Source organism: Pteropus vampyrus, unplaced genomic scaffold, assembly GCF_000151845.1.
Source record: "Pteropus vampyrus isolate Shadow unplaced genomic scaffold, Pvam_2.0 Scaffold133, whole genome shotgun sequence".
NCBI lineage: Eukaryota > Metazoa > Chordata > Mammalia > Chiroptera > Pteropodidae > Pteropus > Pteropus vampyrus.
Window position 1 is genome coordinate 3,138,830 of NW_011888914.1, and position 20,771 is coordinate 3,159,600.

At 34.9% G+C, this 20,771-nt stretch overlaps 1 protein-coding gene across 7 annotated transcripts in view; it reads right to left on the reverse strand.

Moving 5' to 3' along the window:
• Positions 1 to 9,629: 9,629 nt before the first annotated feature.
• CASP8AP2 (caspase 8 associated protein 2) overlaps positions 9,630 to 20,771 on the reverse strand; it is a 31,745-nt gene continuing 20,603 nt past the window's right edge. For 5 of the 7 annotated variants that reach the window (XM_023534810.1, XM_023534812.1, XM_023534809.1 and 2 more), the window contains 6 exons: positions 18,033 to 20,227; positions 14,371 to 17,494; positions 13,249 to 13,348; positions 12,778 to 12,830; positions 12,513 to 12,652; positions 9,630 to 11,282 (listed from right to left, as the gene is read on the reverse strand). In XM_023534810.1, the coding sequence (XP_023390578.1) occupies positions 12,523 to 12,652; positions 12,778 to 12,830; positions 13,249 to 13,348; positions 14,371 to 17,494; positions 18,033 to 20,227 (5,602 nt within the window). In that variant the 3' untranslated portion in view covers positions 9,630 to 11,282; positions 12,513 to 12,522. Of the gene's footprint in view, positions 11,283 to 12,512; positions 12,831 to 13,248; positions 13,349 to 14,370; positions 17,495 to 18,032; positions 20,228 to 20,771 lie in introns of those variants that run through there. The other 2 variants (XM_023534814.1, XM_023534813.1) reach the window with 2 other exon arrangements.

Here is a 20,771-nt window from a genome sequence, read left to right on the forward strand (position 1 = left end):
TAATCATTGAATAGGTAGATGAGATCACTCAGGGACAAGAAGGAAAAGTGTGCCAATGAGAGAAATCTGAGAAATAGCACAGAAAAAAAATTCTACAAATGAAAATGAGAAATGGTCAAAGAGAGCAAGGAGGAAAACATGAGGGTGGTATCACTGAAACCAAAGCAAGACAGTTTCAAGGAGAGAACAGTTGACAATGACAAATACACATACACATACCACTATTTAAATAAATTAATGGTGGGATACACCACGCTCAGGGATTCAAAAATTCAATGCTATTTGTAAAGATGCCAATTCTCCCCGAATCAATTGATCCACAGATTCAACGTGAGATTAAAATAAAATTCTATAATATGTATGCATATGTATATGAGATGTGTATGTATGCGACTATATGAGCATGAAGGAAAAAGAGCAGAAAGACAAACATCAGGAAATTAATATAGGTTACTGGAGTCTGTAGGAGGTAATGAGGATGGAGAAGGAGTTTGGAGGGGGAGGAGAGAGGAAAAAAGATAAAGGAAATGGAAAAAAGACTTTTTCTAAGGAAGCATGACTTATGTAAATTTCTACCTGTATATGTATACATATTTATAAACAATTTTTTAAGTAAAATTTAAAAAGTAGTAGATACTCCTAGAATTTTAATGGGGTATTAATGAGACTTACATTTTACTTGTGAATTGTTTAAAATTAAAACATTAAGAATGTAATCATGTATAGTACTTGCAAATAAAATTTTGATTTAAAAATTTTGGACTTATACCTCATTAACTGAAGTAATAATTTACTAAGTTCTAGCCTCTCTTTAAAAGTTTAGGTCCTCTCCCATATTCATTCATTTAAAAATTTCTAGCCATTATTCTTCATTAAAAAATCCCACCTTTTGAACTTAAAAAAATCTAGAGCTTGTTTTACATAAAAACCCTGAGATGAGAAAGCTAACTCATATCATTAACTTATTCTCTACTTGACAGTCCTAAACTATTCAATGCTACTATCTACTTAAAAGTTAGAAATTATTACTTTTAAATAGCAAATAAAACTAGGCCAACATGAAAAACAGAAATACAATCATACACATACTTGCATGCAAGAATGCGATCTTTTAAAAAAAATCCCTGTTTCCTAAAAATAACTACTTTTTACCATTAAATAACTATAGGTCCCAGAAACAGTCTTGAATTTTCTTTTATTATTGAATACTAATTCAGCATCTCCTATGTAAAAAGCCGGTGCATCTTTCCTGAATTTTATTTCAGATCTTATTTTTCTATCCTCACAGGGATTTCTTATATTTCTCATAAACAAGAAAATCCCCATCTTTTTCACTTACCTTATAGGTGGACGAACAAATAATGACTGGGCTCAAAGAACCTTAAAGTTGGATCATGAGTGGCTAATTAGTGGAACAACTGCTGCTGGTTGCAGATATAAAGGCTCTGATCAGCTGGCTGTGGGGCCCAATCCAGAATGAGCACAGTAATTTTGATCAATGGAATCTAACCTAGTCCTCTCTTGAGGTCAAAATGTCCTTTGGCGCTTTGCTATACTCTTGTAATACCTTTTTCTAGTTGACATCATGCTGGAGCCCCTCCTGGTGCATCACATTTGGAAATTAAAAGTGAAACAAATGAGAATTTTCCTTTTTCCTTTGTGAATAACTACAGTGATTTGAGTTTGAGTGCATTTCTTCTAGTCGATTGATTGCTCTGGGAATCGATGTCACAGATCAATGGGTCATGTCCGATTTTATCAACAGCTGCCTGGGGTGAGTCTCCCTCATCAAATGTGAACAAGTTATATTGGAGTGACAGTCAAACCCAAAGTCTTCTTGCAAATCATGCTATAGTAAAGGAAACATGTCAAAAAGAGATTAAGCATTTTTAGACCACTGAGAGGGGGCTGCGCCTGTCTGTAAATTATGGGTTCTAGCAATATTCTATAAGGCTGAAACAAACAGCTCGGGAAAAATTTTTTTCTTTTCCAGTAGAGAATCTGAAAGCCTTAGAAAGAAATCTATGTCAGAGTATTGTAAAGTATTCAAGTTCCAGAGAGGCCAAATGACTTGCCCAATGCAGATAATGATCATGTCTCCTAACTCTCAGTATTGCATCATCTTACATTAGTCACATCTCAAGTAATATACTGTCATCTTAAAGGAGTTAACAGCAAGGGTGTCACTAGAACCCAAAGATGGCTTCAAGTCACAGCTCCTATACACATTTCTAAGCCTGCTCTTTTCCATAAAAAAAAAAATATATAGCAAGCAAATATCATGTGCCTGTTCTATTTTCAGGTATTTAATTTTTTTAAAAAAGGATGATAATAAAAGGTAAGTAGGTGAGGAGGTTAAATTCCCACTACCCTGGCACACTAGCCTCAACTACAAATTGTCATAATTAACTGGAGGTGAAAACACATGTATTAATATGTGTATTTGTATAGTATTGGGTACACTGTCCAAGAAAGCCCTCGACATTCAATTCTAAAATTCACGTGAAGAATAATGAATTTAATACCTTTAATGCATTTTATCAGTCAAAACATGAAAATCAGACATTGATGCATAGACTAACTCAGGAGGGAACACAAGAAACTAGCCATCCCAAGGGCTAGCTGCTTCAAAGGAAAGTAACTGGATACCTAGGGAAGAGGTAGGAAGGATACTTTTACACTGAATCCTTTGAACAGTGAATGTATTACCTACTTAAGAAAATGAATGTTTAGACTAGAAAGTAAAAATAAACACAATAATTTCTCTAATGTTTTTTTTTTTGATCTATAGATAAATCAATCTGATCACTTCACTCTTGAAGACTTTTAGCAAGCAGGTTAATACATTTAAGACAGAGGCACCAAGTGGGCTACTTTTCCATAACTTCACCTTCAGTAACAATCTGAAATGCCCTGATGAGGTAATACTGGCACTGTACTGCTGCTGGGAAGCGGGAAGAGCCTTTTCTTCTGTTTCATTCCCAAGCAAGGCAAAGGCTCAGCAGGAATTAGCACACTAAAGCAGTGGTCTCCAACCATTTTGGCAACAGGGACCAATGCTCCTATGAGAATCTAATGCCTGATGATCTGAGCTGGAACTGAGGCAGTGATGCTAGTGCAGGGGAGTGGCTGCAAATACTGATGAAACTTGGCTCGCTCACCTGCTGCTCACCTCCTGCTCTGCAGCCCAGTTCCAAACAGGCCATGGACCAGAGGATGGAGATCCCTACTAAAGGATGAGAAACCACTACCACTGAGAGCAAGTTTTTTTCAAAGCCCCTACTTTCAGTCTCACCAAAAGTTATGCTGGATCTATGGAGTCACTGGCAGACCCAAGACACTCAGAGAAACAGAAGGGAACAGAGAGGTTACAGAGAATCAATGTCCCAAGATGGAAAGGCAAAAGTAAAGATGCACATGGGTAAGAGGTCTACTAGCTGACTCTGTGCTAGTCAATGGTACCAGTATTTACCACATCACCTCATTCACATCTGGTGATATAAACCCTATGGGCAGAAGGGTTTGTTGGTTTTCTGTAGGGCAGCTGTAAAACATTTAGGATTGTGAAAGCCAACATAATATTAAATGAAGAGAAAGTATATGTGATAGAGGGTAGCAACAGCAGAAGAGGAAAGCTCATTTGTGTCAAGTCCCTCAACTCATCTGCCAATGAAACTCAAAGGGACCTACAATGAGAAAATAAGGGTTCCAAGGAAAAAGTGTGAGAAATTAAGGGAACTGGGTTAACCCATCAGGTCCTTAGCAGAAAATTTGGTATTCCTCGGATAAAAGGTCTTAACAGGCCAAAAAAATAAACACATCAATTATAGAAAAACAGAACTGCAAAATAAAAGGTCGAGATGAGTGATTTTCAAAAATTGTAGCTGCAGAATCTTAACTCGAGCAATCATTTTAGGAATTCCAATTTATAAAACAGATAAAAACAGTCACTCTGGTTGAAGCCAGTCAGGGTGGAACACCTTACCTTCCGTGCTTTCCTGCTTCCCCCAATCCAAACACTTGACTGAGGAATCCAGTTCAAACCTTGATGTAGAATAATCCCTCCAGTTACAAATAAGGAAAAGCCCAAAGACCGTGAATTTCCCCAAAATACACCACGAAAACATTTGAAGTAGCAATTACAGGTTAAGGTTCAATGGGTGACCCGCTAACATTTGTCCTTAACAGAGAGTTTTATGCTTTTACATCACATACACTTTGCTTCAGTGAGGAAGTGAATTTGACAAATGAAGACTCCTTAAAGATCTTTTATACTTTAATCTTATGTGAGTCAAGAAAATGTATTTGACTTCATTATCAAAGCATTTCTGGAAAAATGGAGGCACTTATTTCATAAATCACCTCTTAAAATCTTGCTAGCAAGGATTTGAAATTTCTTAATAATATTCATCTTTGAATTCTAATACCATTTACTTTCTAGGTGCTTTTTTAAAACTTGGTTCCAAGGAGCATGAAATTAAATTCCACCTTCCACTTGTAAAAACATTCTACAACAATGCCAACCTCATAGATTTAATATGTAAAATGAAGAGTTGATTATCTCATATTTAGGACACACATTGCTTAGTAAACAGTACTTCTCTCTCCACCTTCAATCAGTCTCCTCTCCCAGTCCCAGGACATGTGCTCACTAAAATAATTTGAGCTATTACTTTGGCTTTCAGTGATACCCTTATGAATTTATTTTAGTTATGCTTGCATATGTATGAAATGATGTATACAAAGTGATTCATTTTAGTATTATTTGTATTTGCAAAAGACAGGAAACACCAGCACGTCCCTCAATAGGGAACTGGCTAGATAACTATAATACATTCGCACAGTGGTATATTTTCAGTTGTAAAAAAGAATACAAAAGTACTAATATGGAACATTTTCCAGCATATATTATAAAATGAAATATAGCAAGGTTTACAACTCTAAATGGTATGTTACCTTTTGTGTAAGAAAAGGGGAGAAATAAGAGTACATACTTGTATTTGAATAAAGAAATATTAAAAATATACATATGAAATTAATGAGACTACCCTAACAGGGTGGACAAAGGGAGGGATAACAGCAAGACTCATGATACATTTTATATCTTCTTGTTTTTTAAACCGTGTTATATATTACAGGCTTTCCTCAACTCTCCTCTGCCTGGGCATCCTTCAAGGACCAAATCATATAGCACTTCCTCTGTGATGCCCCAACTCTTTGCTCATAAAATTAGTATATCACTTCTCACAATTAGTTGGGTGCTTGTCTCTCCAGGAAGCTGAACTCCTTCAAAGGAAGAATGATTCATCTTCTTATCACCAGCTCCTATCACAATGTCAACACTGAAGCACCTCAATGTGTATTTAATTTTTAAAATATACCTCAAGTGCACTGAATCAAATTAATCATAATCCTTGGCTTATGCACACTGCCATTATTTATCCATGCATAGATTTTTTTTTAATTTATTCTTTAATAATATAGTGAACATCCATGAACCCACACCAAACCTGAGAAATAGAAGACTCTAAATTGTTTTTCTACATGCTCCTTCTCTATCCTTTCTCTTTGCCTCCCTGAACCTGTGTTTATCATTCCTTTGTGTTTATATGTATCCATCCCATATGTATGCTCTAACAATATGTTTAGTTTTAGCTGCTTTTAGGCCTTATAAAAAAGATATTACTTCAACAAATGGTGCTGAAACAACTGAACATCCACATGAGAAAAAATTAATCTAGACATAGACCTTACATCTTCCGCAAAAATTAACTCAAAATGGATCACAGACGACAATACACCTTTCACCATCCTGTCTGAGGGTTACATCAGTTTTCCTGTTCTCTGCCATAATTTGGCCAGAGGACTAGATGTTCTTAATCCAGAGCACCCTACTGAGCCACATTATGTTGACTGGATCCGATAAGAGGTAGAAAGCACTGCAGATGCTTTAGTAATGACACACTAGCCACGAGGTAGGATATAAACACAAGAAAAATTCAGGGGTCTGTCGCCTCAGTGAAGTTTTGAGATCCGCCCCTTCCAAAGTGAAAAATAAGCAGCAATTTCAGGATGCAGTGCAAAAAGCTCTCAACAAACAGATGAGAGTCAAAGAGACTATAGCTAAGAAATATGTTGCATGAAGTCTCTGGCAAGCCTCAGTAAAGGAATCACAGTGCAGACCTCCAATGTTTTGAAGCAAAGCTATGGCCCTGGCCCTGTTAGAGACTGAATGCCTGACCATGGGCCTGACTGACCCACCCAACCATAAGGTTGAGCACAAAAAGCAGTATTCACCAATAAGTGGAAACATTTTATTTAAAACATTAGGTCTGGAAGATACAGTTGCATGAACAGATAGGTCAGAATCCTTTAACTCATAATACTGTACCTGATTCTCTTCCCACCTACAGCCTCATGTGGACATTCTTATAAACCAGTTAACTGAGGAAGAGAAAAAAGATTTGGGCCTGGTTTCTAGATGTTTCTGCATGATATGCTAGCACAAGCTAGTAGACTGCTGCAATATTACCACCTCAATCAGGAGACAATAAAGGGAAATTCTCAAAGGAGTGGGGGAGTCTGGCAGGGGTCGGCATGGGAGTGGAAGAACTTTTAACCAGATAGATAACTAGATAGCTAGATATAGTTTTCTTCACTTGGAGAGATGGACGAAGTAGAATCTATTCAAAGACAGTGGTTAAAAGTTCGGCTGGATGGTTAGACTTAAAACATAATTAGAAATACAACAAAGTTTAGGGGGAAAGTAATGTGAAAGGATTTCTAAGATTAGACCTAAGAGTGAAGATATTTCTATCACATGTGAATGTTCACCAAAGACATTTATTGTGAAAGATCTCAATAACAAGATGGATAGATAGTACACTCTGGAGATGTCAGTCTGTTTCTTTCCCTTGTAAATCTAGTGTGAGCTTAATGAACCCCATGTATAAAATGGCCATATGGCGAAAGTAAGCTTCATATGGGCTCCACAACATGGACTTCCCCTCACCACTGCTGATCTGGGTATCTGTTGGGTAAGACGGCTTAACCTGTCAACCACAGAGTTAAAGTTGAGTCCAAATATGGACCAGCCAATTATTTAGAGGTAGGTTTATTATATCAGACTAACTGTATCCATGGAGGTAGAGGCAATTTGTTCTCACTGGGAGAGATACATTCTCCAAGAATGGCCTTATGGAATACCTACTCAACATTGTGTCATTCCACACATTTTCTATTCATGAAACTAATTTCACGGTAAAAGAAGTTCAGCATTGGGCATATGTCCATGTCTTTCACAATCTCATCACATACCTCTTACAGAGAATAGAAAAAAAGAACACTTCCTTTTATGAAGCCAGGATAATAACCTGGATACCAAAACCTGACGAGACATTGTTAAAAAGAATTTTTTTAAGTCGATCTCACTCTGAAAAAGAAAAATATCTTAAACAAAATATTAGCAAACCAAATATCTTAAACAAAATATTAGCAAACCAAATCTAACATTCTAAAGACGATATATCACATTAAAGTTAGGTTTATTGAGATTACAAAGTTTAATATTTTAAAAATCAGTGTGATCCACCACATTTACAAAATAAAGGAAAAAATATTGATAAAAATAAACTCATTCATAATTTTTTTCAAAAGCTCTTAGAAAACTAAGAATAAAAGGAAACTTCCTTAATCTGATAAAGAGTATCCATTTTTTAAAAATTTTACAGGAAACATCATGATGATAAAATACTAAGCTTTCTCTATGAGATCAAGAATAAGACAATAACGTTCACTTATCAATTCTAATCATTATTTGCACTGTCTTAGCCAGTGCAAAAAAAGTAAAGTTTAAAGACTACAAAAAAAATAAAACTATGATTTCATACCATAAATTCAAAAGAATCTACAGATAAATTTTTAGTACATGATAGTCCAGCAAGTTACTAGATATACAAGTGTATTTATGTATACTAAACAGAAAATGAAATCATTTATTATATAATCAAATGCTATCAAATACCTAAGATAAATCTAATGAAAAATATGCAAGAATTACACACATACACACAACACACACCACTAAATAAATTATTTTAAATAAGTGGTGGGACATACTATGCTTGGGGATTGAAAAATTCAACTTTATAAAGATCAGTCCTCCCCAAATTAATTGATCCATAGATTCAATGTGAGCTCTGTCAAAAACCATATAAGTTTTCTGTGGAACTTGATCATTCTAAAATGTAGAAATGCAAAGGGTTAAATTTACCTATGAACAGTGGAGAAGAAAACAAAGTGACAGGACCTGTCTACCGGATATCAAGACTTATTATATAGTTATAGTAATTAAGAGAATGATAATATGGGTGCAAGATTAGACAAAAAGGTCAATAAACAGAACACAGATTCCAGAAAGAAACCTATGCATATATGAGCACCAGATTTGTTGGCAAGGTGGCACTGAAAAGCAGTGAGGTAGAAACAGTCTTTACAACAAATGAGACTTGGTCAAATTGGATGTTTTTTATAAACTGAATTTAAATTTGCCCCCTACCTCACACCCTACAAAAAAAAATTACTACTGAATTGTAGATGCAAATATGCAAAGTAAAATAGAAGTCTCAAACAATAACATAAGAAAATAGCTTCATCATCTTGGAGTTGGGAAAGGTATCTTCAACAGCATTTATGAAAGCTTCACATATATATACCACTCCCAGGTAAATATTCAACAAAAATGTGTCCAAAATGTGTCTATATGTACAGCAAAAAATGTAGAATGTTTGGACCAGCACTATTTAAATAATCCCAAACTAGAAACTACCTAAATGGATGAAACATAATAAAATACAAACATAATGTTGAGCAAAAGAAGTTAGAGTATGTATGATTTGAAACTTCAAAAACAGGCAAAACCAACCTATTGACAATGTCAGCAATAGTGGTTAGCTTTAGGAGGATTATAACTAAGAATAGAAATGGAGGCTCTCTGGAGAGCTGGCAAAATTCTCCTTCTAGACCTGGATGGTGTTATATAAGTGCTCACTTTGTGAAAATTTACTTAACTATTTCTTTTGTGCACTTAGTTCTGAGTGTCATACTTCATTTTTAAAAGTTTGACATTTTTATATCTTTACCTTCATCTTAAGACAAAAACTTTAACATTCTTAAGGTCCCTTGATCTCCATCATGTTGGCATTGTCTAAAATTAATTCTGGTTTATGAATATACTTTTAAAAATCTTCCTCCTATATGTACTTTACCAAAGTATCTGACCACGCTTACCTCCTATAGTATTCTCCTGAACTTGTTTCTGTTATGTATTTGCTCCAAAAATGTTTATGATGTGGATCTTTTAGTAAACTCAATGTTTTCATTAAACCCTCACATTTGAATAACAATTTAAATGGATGTAAAATTTTAGGTCCAGGACTTCAAAAATATTTTCTTACAGCCAATACTGCTTGTGAAAAGACTGAGGTCAATGTGATTCTTGGTCCTTTATCCAATGATTTACTGTCTAAAAGCTTTGATTTTTATCTTTGATAGTCTTACATTTCAGTATGTGTCTAGATGAGGGTACTTCTTTCTTGTTTGGCATTCTATGGCCCTTTCAATCTTTAAACTTTTTCTTCTTTTGGACTTCTTCTGTTACCTGAAGGTTGGCACATCTTGTGTCCTTCATCTCACTTAAATCTGCATTCATATTTTCTATTTATTATCCTTTTTTTTTTTTGCTTCTTTCTAGGAGAGTTTCTCAATTTGATTTTCCAACTCATTCATTCATTCTTTGGCTGTATCCACTGGATTTTTACTCTATTTTGTTTTTTATTTAAAAAATTTTTTTTTATATATCTACTTGGTTTATTTTTTATTCTTATATCACATTACCAAAATCTTCACTTTTTCCTTTCAAAGTTTGTTGGCTTTATTTTAGATTCTGATGGTCTTATGCAACCCAGTTTACTGTTTTCCTCTGAACCAGTGGCATCTCTTAGTTATCACTTTACTTGGGCTTATAAACTTATATACTTGGTAGTATGGGCTCTTCTGAGTGATGGAATGTACTGGGAAGAACTGAGGCCCAGCCCTCTAGCTATGTTGGGGATTCAAAGAGAAGGAAGAAGATAAGCAATATGATGAATAGCCTCAGCACTATAAAAGCCTCAGCACTATAAAAACAACAGTGAATTATTTCAGTTTGTTATCTACCTAGCAGTCCTGAAGAAAAGGACTTCCCCTTCGTTCACCCTACAAGAATGTCAATTTCCTAAGGTACTTTCTAGATTCTCAGGCTTAGATTACAACCCACCCGTCCTATGATTCTGGAGCAGGGAAAGTGAACAAATAATGTGCAAGCTAGTCAATCCTTACCTGGTTTTCCGCAAATCTTCACCCAAAAGGGTTTTTGCTCTGCCCTGATTTTATCTGTGAGGACACCTGCAGCAGAAGTCTGGTACACTGTACTAGCACCTGCTGTGAGAAAGCAGGCAAAGGCAACTAGCTTTCTCTAATCTACTCAGACATTCATCCAGTCACACTCTCACCAAGAACTACCTCAAAAAAGCCCCCATGTCCCCTGATAGTTTTATCTTTTTTTTCCTTTTTAATTATTATCTAAAAACACTAAAAAAAATCTAATCAAAATATAATAGAACTTTACATGGCTTTATTTATACATTACTGGTATTGAAAGCAAACTTTGTACAAAAAGTTTTATACAGATAAAAAAAAATCCTTGGCTAGGCAAAACCATTTACATGTGTGTATACTCACAAACACACACAAAATATTTTACATCATTTTAAGTATACATATTTACAGATACACTATTTAAATTACTTTACAATTTACAAAAATGAGAAGAGGTGATTAGAAGAGCAAATAAAAATGGATGAAAGCAAACTAAATAATGGCTAAGTTTAAAATGCTACAAAACTATTTTTAAAAATCTAGAAAAGAAAGTCATTTCTTTGAAATATCAAAACTAAGGTTTCGATACTATATCGTTGCTTTTATCTTAGTAACAAATTCTAATCTGTTTAAAAATAAGTATCTTGACCAATAACAGGTAAGCAAATCAGACTGATGACTGGAACAAGCTGAACATGCCGACTTAAGATTACAGAGTCAGCAAATAACAACCAATGGAGATCATTATCTAGGAATCAAATATGTCATAAAATTGCCCTCTACTTCCCCATTTAAAACATGAGGAATTCCAAGCTTCTGTGCAGTATGCAATATCAATTAAGACTCCAAGGAATTCAGCAACTTATCTGTAACGTAAGAAAATGCCAAAGTTATGATTCTATATTTCTGACCGTTTCATAAAGTGTTGCTCTTTTAAATGAGTTCTATTTAGATAATATTGATGTTAAAGAATTAGCTTTTTACAAAATCAGTTTGGTAACTTTATCATTATATTCTAATTCTGAAAAGAATTTAATGAGACTATACTACTTGGGAGAAAAAATCAGTTAAGAGACAATCCAGGAATGAAATAACCTATTAATCGTGCTACCATGAAAGCGAATCTCAAGTATCAAATCCAATAAAAGATTTTAGAATTATAATGAAATCTGGAAATTCCAAACTAATAAGCATCACTTCCAGATGCAAGTTAATTCTTCCATGAATGTAAATTATCTTCACAAGAGAATGGAAGTCATATTTTAAGATAACATTCAGGTAAAACAAAAAACTCAGTTTAATTTCTTAAAGGCAGTGAAAATTTTAAAGCCCAGTAAATCTGAAAAATAAGGTCATTTTTGTCTTTAAAATTATTTTTTTAAAGTTCTTTAGGATAAGCTTTTCCTTCAAATTCCCCATTATAATTTTATCTTCACAGTAAACTATTAAATATCTTCTGAAGATCTCATTAGCAAACTCATTACTTTGAGAGGATACTGATTTTAAGTTTCTAAAGATAGCAATTTACTATCTTTGGATCTAGAAACAGATTTATAACTCAAATATATTGAGAATCCTTCACACTGAGGTCTATGGCCATATTTAATTTAATTAGAACTTAATTTAAAAATGAATGTTTATATTTAAATAAGTATAGCTACAAATCAACTGAAAAATAATGATTATCTTAAATATCTTTATAATTTTTCTTATGTAAAGTCCAAAATATTTAAGCAACTGGTTCAGGTCTTACAGAAAAATCCTGCTGATAAACACTGCCTTAATAAATCTGCACAAAAATGGCTTAAAGAAACTCAGGAAACATGTCTGTGACCATTATTAATAAATTAACATGGTAAATTGTCATTTATTCAGATGACAATGGATTTCATGTTTTTGAATGTATGTTTTCTATTTTAAAGTATTTTTGCATTCCTAATTAAAAATGAGAAAAGAATTTAAATTTAATGTGAAAATATAAAATTACAATGACTGCACGGACTTCACTGCCTGTGAAACATACTGCTATTCAAGAACGTTTTCTTTTTCATATATAAAACAATTCTGTATAAATCATCAAGTGGATTTCCCCCCACCTTAGACTCATCAGCAATCAGAAGGCTGAGGAGAAATGCCATGCTGATCTGAACTGTAGCAGGCAGGCTTCACTCTGAGCACGTCCTGTAGATGAGGTGACCTGAGAAGCCTGCACGAGCAATCATTCTCCAACCTGTGACTGAAGCAGGAACTCAACTGGATGTTTCTCACCCACTACTCACATCTTCAATGACTAACAGGCCATTAACTGCACAGTTACAGTGTCAACATTTACTAGTCTCCTGTAGTGTAACCATTAACTACCTGCATTTTGACTTTTCAAAGAGCTTCAATAGCTGCTGGAATCTTTCTGAGACCTGAAAAGGTAAAAATGAGTGTTAATTATAAATATTTCAATAGCTTTTTTTTTTTACTCTTTGATATTTTCACAAAACATCTAGAGAAAGTTACTGTCAATAAAGATGTATGAAAAAATGAAACAACTTCATACTAAAGGTGATTGCTAGTTTAAATCTTAAATATTACACTTTCTTAAACAAGCAAACATCACGCAATCGCTTGAAATCAAATAAGTAAATAGTAAGACAACAGGAGAAAAATTAAGATTGTCCTTCCACAATCAGCAAGTTTCTAGCAGTCCTACATGAAAAGCCATACTTTTAAAGAAGGTGGCTAATAAAAATCTACTTATTTTAAACATATTAAAAATGAAATCTAAGTATTTATAGTAGTAACATCTGAGAAACTATAGAGATATTAAAATTGGATAGTTACCTGAGATGGATTTTTATTCAACTTGGCAGCTAAATAAGAAAATGTTTTCATTGATGGCCCTCTTTTCTGACACTCCAGTAAAATTTCTCGGTCATCATTTCTAAAGGGGAAAAAAGTTATTTAGCTTTTGTAGATTAGAGTAGAAAGTTAACAAAAATTCCACTGCCTTGTTCTCCACCAGTAGGAGGTGATATTTTTATTAAAATCCTTAGAAGAAAAAGTCTGTATACCAAAAACATGGACAATGGTTATGCATGAAGAATAACATTATCTTTGAGCTCATATTTCCAAGATTTTCTAAAATATACTTTATTATTCTCATGACAAAATTAAAGATTTTTTAAAATTCTACCATTAATGTGCCCAATACTTTAAAAATTAGGGCCCAAACATGATCAGAATAAGCAAAAAAAAAAAAGTAAAACAGAATCCAAATCTTTTAATTCCCAGGCCTTTGCTTTTTCTACATGGTCAGAACCAATGTGTGTTATGACAAACTCTGAGATTTTATTATGCCATCTGTTAAGTTACCTGAAATGAAGGCATAGAGGACTGTGGTATTAAACAAAACTGATCACCAATTTCCACAAAATTCAGCTTCCCTCATTAAACCTCAGGTAAGTCTGCAGATCATGAACCTCTAGTCTAATGGCTCATAACTATGGTTACTTTTACGTCTGAAACGGGATCTTTAAATCTGATTTCTTAAAAAGTTCACATAAAAGTCAAAAGTACAACTTGTTTATTAAATTTTTTTAAAACTTAATTTAGGGGAAAACTCAAATCATAAAAACATTTTTTGCCCTATTTCACCACCTGTCATTCTGATTTTCTAAAATGTGCTTACACCAGTTCTTTACAAATGAAAGAATTCTTTTTAATTAAAAAAGTGAAGTTAAAATACAATGAAAAGTTTTATCCACAGTGCTAATGCATATCCCTGCTTAAGAGCCACTGCTCTAGATTGTTCTACAATACAGCTAGACTGCACCCTAGAATGTAACTTCTACCAACTTTGGCTACTTTCCTTATTTTAGGGTGGGATAAAACTATGACATGACAGAAGAGATTACTAGCCTCTCAACATTTCCTCGTGCTTTAAAGGTCTCACAAGATCCTTACCTTGTCCATGAAACTATAATTTCTCCCTTCTTTTTAATAACATTCTTTGCAGAAAGGCTTATAGGAGAAGTGCCAGCTGCTGCTGATGGGTCCTTAATCCTCGGACTTGCCTTTAATGATGAGGGATCTTTAGTCACTGAAGAGACCTTTTTCTTACTGGCTTTCTTTCGGTAAGCTTCACCATTCTCACCAGAATTTGGGGTGATTTTCTTGGTCTTTTCCTTACTGTTTAAGTCTGTTTCCTTTCTCTGTTTTTTCTGAGAATGATTTAGATCAGAAAGGTTTTTTCTCTTTTTGTGAGCACTATCCAAAGCCTCAGGCAACTCTAAACTGTCAGAATTTGATGCCAGCTCCGATTTTAAATCTTCCTTTTTTATTTCACATGAACTTGGAGATTCTGAGGTCAAATCAATACAAGCTTCCTCCACAATGCATTCCAAAGGCTTGTTTGACACTTGCACCTGTTCTTCCTTACAGTTATCTTCAGCTACATATAACACTGGACACCCCAAGTGTTCAACAGCTAAAGCAGGACAGTTATCTTCATTTTTACTCTCACTTGAAAGGTCTTGTGTCAAATCAATAAAAGCATCTACAGTATCAGGCTGCACACTGTCTAATATTTGAGCATTTTGTTCCAAATTGCTTCTAGAACATCCCAACTGATCAATATTTAAAACTGCTACTTCTATGAATTCCAAGTTTTTGGTTTCAGTGACTGGATCTTTTGTGAGATCTACATATGCATTTGGAAGATGACTTTCTACAGAATGTGGAATTTCTTCCATTGGAGGCAATCCTTCAATGCTTTCAGGCACTTTTGGTTCCCATACTTGATGCAATTTGAAGCACTGATCAGCCACTTCACTACTATGACCCACTTTACCTGACGCATCTTTAAGAAATTCATATATATCAGGAACCTGTGTTTGCATCATACAGTCCTGTTCTTCATGAGGTGATTTACTGCTGTCAACATTTTCATTGGAATGTTTCAATTCCTCCACAGATTTAAGAACCGTGTTCTGACATAAAACATATTTCTTCTCTTCTGCTTCATCAGCTTCCTTTGCCACTATGGGCAAAGATGTCAATGACTCACCAGCCTCCATGTTCTGTATGAGACTAGTGGTGGTAGATGGTGCTGCATGCCGTATTTTCACAATGAAATGATCATTGGACTTTTCCATTATGACAGCATGCATGGGTAGATTAGGGTGGTACTGAAATCCTGGAGTAACAGACCGGCTTGTCCATGATGAACAACTGGATTTACTGCTTGAATTATCAGACTCCAGAGCTAAATGAATGTCTTGTTCAGATGCATCCTCTTCCTCAAGTAAGGCATCTTCACTAAAATGGGCACTAATAACTTCTTCAGGAGTTGCACTAGACAAAACTTCAGGCTTTAAGAAACTTAGATGACCATCTGACTTCAGAGGTGATGGTACTGTTAAAGACACTGCTAGGTCCTCAAGAAGTATGGAAGAAATACAGGGCTTGCTCTTTTCTGAATTACATACATTATCTTTATTTAAAGCTATGTTAGTAGACACTTCAAACATACAACTTTCATCCAACACATCAGGATGAACTGGCAATGAAAGCCCTGAAGACAAAGATGGACCTTTCTCAGATGATAATGACCAATTATCATCACTAATCATCTTGGGACACGGAGAAACTACCCCTGAAACTAGCTCTTCCGTTGTGCAAGCTGGTATAGATTCACACTTAAGACTCTCTAGCAGCTGTTTCTCTGGAGTCTTTAACTCCCATTCACTTTTTTCATGACAGTTAACACTGTTGTCCAAAAGATCAGAACCTTGCAACAAACTTTTAAATATTTCACCCATCTGTGCATCACTCACTAAATTAAAAGTAAGGCTAGATGCTTGCTGTTCAGTAAGAATCTCGAAACAGCGTTCTGGCTTCATAGCTGCATTCTGGGATGTCTGGGCATCCTCGCTGGCGCTACCTTCCATTTTTCCTGGCTTTGGGGTACTTGGACAGTTTAGATCCAAGGAGTGCTCTTCAGATTGAGAGTTCTTAATATTACCAAGGCAAGTGTTAGAATTTTTAATGTCATGCTTTACTGTGTTAATACTGGAGTTATTTTGGTCTTGACGTTTTTCCTCAGATTTTTTAAATCCCAGTGAGGACTTATTGTAAATAGAATCTTCTGATTTGAGGGATTTCTCTTTCAGCATTTCTTTGCTGGAATTGTTCACATTCCCCTTGTGACAATTTGAAGGTTTTTTCCCTTTATTTATCTTTTCAAGTTTTCCTTCATCACTGTCACTGCCAAAGTTTGTGAACTCACAAAACTTTATTAAGGTTTTCTTAAGCTTTGCAAACAAATAATCAAGTTGTTCCTCTACAAATTTCCATGTTTTTTTTTTCATATCTGGTAGTTGCTGTTCAAATAAACGATCCACTATTCCATTCTTTTTAACTTGCTTAAGTTTGGATTCTATGACATCACAGAGATTCTTCTGTAATGTAGTCACTGACTTAGAGATTTTAGATAAATCAAGGTGTTTAATTAGTGATGTAAAACTCAAAATTGCTGACTCAATAATTCTATGAAATTGTTTTAAAGGAAATTTTACCTTGAATTTCATATAATTTTTCCTTACATGCTTTCTTATCATTCGTAACATGTGCATAACCTCTCGTACGGAAGATGGTACAGCAATAATTGGAACTATTTTTTCCAGACTTGAGGTGCTCATTGTCTTATCTTTCTTTTCTGTTTCTGAAGATCTGCTAGATTCACTTTGTTTTTTATTCCATTTCCTTTTGGTCTGCTGCATTTTTATAGAAGATGTCTTCCTATTGTCTTTATCTAAATGCACAGTACTTTTCCTACTTCCTGGGCTAGGCTTTGTGATCTGCACTTCAGCAGAAGTTCTTGGTTTGGCACTTTTTTCAAAACTTTTTTGTGATTTAGAGTTTTCACTGTCACTTATAATTTCTCCTTCTTCCAATTCATCTAAAGATGAATTCTTATGGGAATCTGATTCCGTAAATTTGTCAGTTTTGCAAATTGGCTTTTGATTTTCCTTGTTAAGATCAGACTGAATCTTGGAGGTAAAATGAGCTGAATTTGGTAGAAACACATCTGTGGAAGAGAAAAATATATTAGCACGTGATCAATGAGTCAGTCATTTGACATTTCTAATGTCATTTCTAATGACTAAATATAACAAGAAATGAAATATTGAGGCATTCCATTACTTTTATACTTTTTAAAAAGCAGAATGTTAATATCTAATACTATTCATGTCATTGGTCTTTACTGTTCTCAGGAGGTGTCTGACAACAGTGATAATGTAGAGTTTGGTCTTCTGGATAACATCAACCGTTTAGGTATCTTTACTTCAGGTTAGCAGCATCACCTACTCTATGCCATCTGATGATGGCTTTTGAACAACAAAAATATATCTGAAAGCAAGTATTTTGAAATAACCTGTACTACCACTCCCTTTTTTTGTTAAATAAGAATTACCTAAATTTAGACTAAAGGCTGAATGTACACTTCTAGTTAACCGTGGGAGTCTGAATGTTATCAAAAAAAAAAAAAAACACACTTTCATCTTGCTTATATATTTTATAGTCTCACAAAAAAGAAAATTACAAAAGATAATATAAACTATTACCTTTATGACTGTTATATAATGAAACTTGAGATGGGCTTTCTAGTCTAAGAACTTTTGCTACAGGTCTCACGGGACTATTCAGAGGACTGATGATTTCTGGAATAGGTCTCAGGTGATTAAGGTCGATGCTTAGAACCGAGTTCTCATCATGATATACTGAATTTGTTTCACCAATTTCCATTCTGTGGTCCATTAACTCAGTCGGCTGAAGTGAAGATTCTACAGTTTCTTTAGATAAGCAAGGCTCCAAATGACAAGACTTACTCTCAACCAGTGGTGTATCTACAAGTGAAGGCTCAAATTTTGGATTACCATCTTCTGGCAAAATGCCAGCTTCTTCAACTGAAGGCTGCAAAATGCTTTCATTGGATTTGACCACTTCTGTTGAAAAAGATTCCTTTGTTTCCCTATCTTCAGAAATACAAGAATTTAAACCATCACTTCTTTTGGTATCCAATTCCAAGCCAAAGTTCTGAGAAACATTTGTTTGTATTATGTCCATTACCACAGGAACTGCTGTCCTTGCACCATTAATGTTTTGCTCCATTTCTGTTGATGGAAACAAAGATTCTGTTTTTTCCATTTCTATGGGTGCTGAGGAAGTCTCTGTACCACAAATGGGCATGTCATAATGAACAGTATTATCAATAGATTTAACTAATAAACTATTTTCTTCTTCCAGTTTCTTTTCTGGAATACTGGCCCTGGCAGGTTCAGGTGCTGCTGTTGCAAGAGAATCCTTTGGTTCTAATAACTTTGATTTGGTATCCTCTGTGATGTGTTTACTCACAGAAGGAACACATGTCACTGTTTTATCCTGCACCAAGCACTCCAAGTCACATATGCCACTGGATTTGGGAGCACTGGTTATTTTATGCTGATTATCCTGAGAAACAGGCTGCTTTTTAGCAGGAGAAAGAGTTAAGTTCAATTTTTCCATAAAACTCAACTTTAAGTCTTTGTTTTTTGTTTCATTTGGACCATTTTCAGCTTTAATTGCAAGGTCTTTATTATCTGCACCTTCAGAAACATCATTACTGGAGACTTCGCCTTTATCATTTTTTGACTCATTCTGTCTCTTTAAATTAGTGGTGATTTGCTTAGTTTCTCTGTTAGTCTTCTGCAAATGTTCTGTAGGTGTTCTTTTTTCATGTCTCATATACCTGTTTTCTTCTTTGCTTTCTCGTTCTCTTTTCCTCTTATCTTCAGTTCTATGCCTTTCTGCTTCTAAAGGTGTATTTTCCCGTTGATGCAAAGCATCAACTTCTTTGGAGTCAATGTATTTTTGAGTTCTGCTGGTTGAAAGAGAGGATGAACATCCTCCTTGAAAACTATGATTACTTATACCCCTGTCTCTTTTACAGTCTTCTCTTCCTCTTCTCTCTTCTGGATGGTGTTTACTTGAAGTATGAGATTTTGTTATTTCATTCTTAGAATGAGGAAGAGATGCTCGTTCACATCTTCTCCAATGATCTTGGTCTTTTACTACTGATTTAGGTTTCTGATCAACTTTTCTTTCTTCTTTTTCTTGTGATTTTAGTTCTTTTCTATTTATACTTTGTGATCTCTCATTTTGCCTTTCTAGTTTTCTGTCACTTTGAAATTCTACTCGAGTGTGTGACCTCTCTCTAAAAGTCTCTTTCTCCCAAAAAGAGCGAATGCGTTCATTTTTATAATCCAAATCTGTGTTACTTTTAAACTTTGAATTTTTGCTTTCAGTCTTTGCTTCACCTTTACCGTATTTCTCAGGACGTCCTTGTGGCCTTTGACTAGCCTCTATGTTCCTCAGTTCACCATCACCACAGCTACTGTTTAAGTCTTTTCGTATTCTATCAGTTCCTCTATTATATTGACTATATCCAGAGTCTTTTTTCCCTCTTCTATTATCCTCATTCGAGCTACCCTCACCAACCTGATAATGCGAACGTGACCAAATGCCATTGGTGCAGTGTTTTTCAACAGATGCAGGCAAATGTGAAGAGATCTTTTTTTCTGAATGTGATTTTACTTCCTTTTCGAGGTTTGGCAGTGAAGGGCTATGATGTACATCTTTAGAAACATCACTTTTCGCTCTGTGATCAGTCTTTGCACAATCATTCAAATGGGGAGATCTGGATTTAAGATCTTTTGTTTTAACTATATCTGATGTCCTTGCAATTTTATGATTATTTCGAAAATGTGGAAACTCAGACAATCTATTAAGAAAAAGAAATTAACAACAAAATACCAAAGTTATTGCTTCTTAATAATCCAAATTTTATTTTTTTACACCTATAACATCTGGTATTCCTAGGTGGTCTCCCATCCAAGTGCTAACCAGGCCTGACTCTGCTTAGCGTCCGAGATCAGACAGGATCGGGCATGTTCGGGGTGGCATGGGTGTAGACTAATAATCCAAATTTTAATCACGTGTGATATACTTAAAAATTGGGGGGGCCCACATACTGGAAAAACTAATTTTACTTTGCATAAAGGCATGAGTGGTAAAGATTTACCAGCTTCCCCCTAAATAGGCCAGCTTTCATCTCTTTTCTCAAACAAAATCTGGAGGACCTCTCAGTTCTACCCCAGCACTTGCCAATGTCTTTTAGACTTCCTTCAAGACAGGAGGAGAACTCCCAAGCTAACTGCAAATTCAGTTCTTTTAGAACAAGTGACATTATTTTCTTGCCCTCACTCACTCTAGCCCAAATGAAATCAGAAGGTAAAGTGAAACTCTGCAGGGCAACAGAGACAATC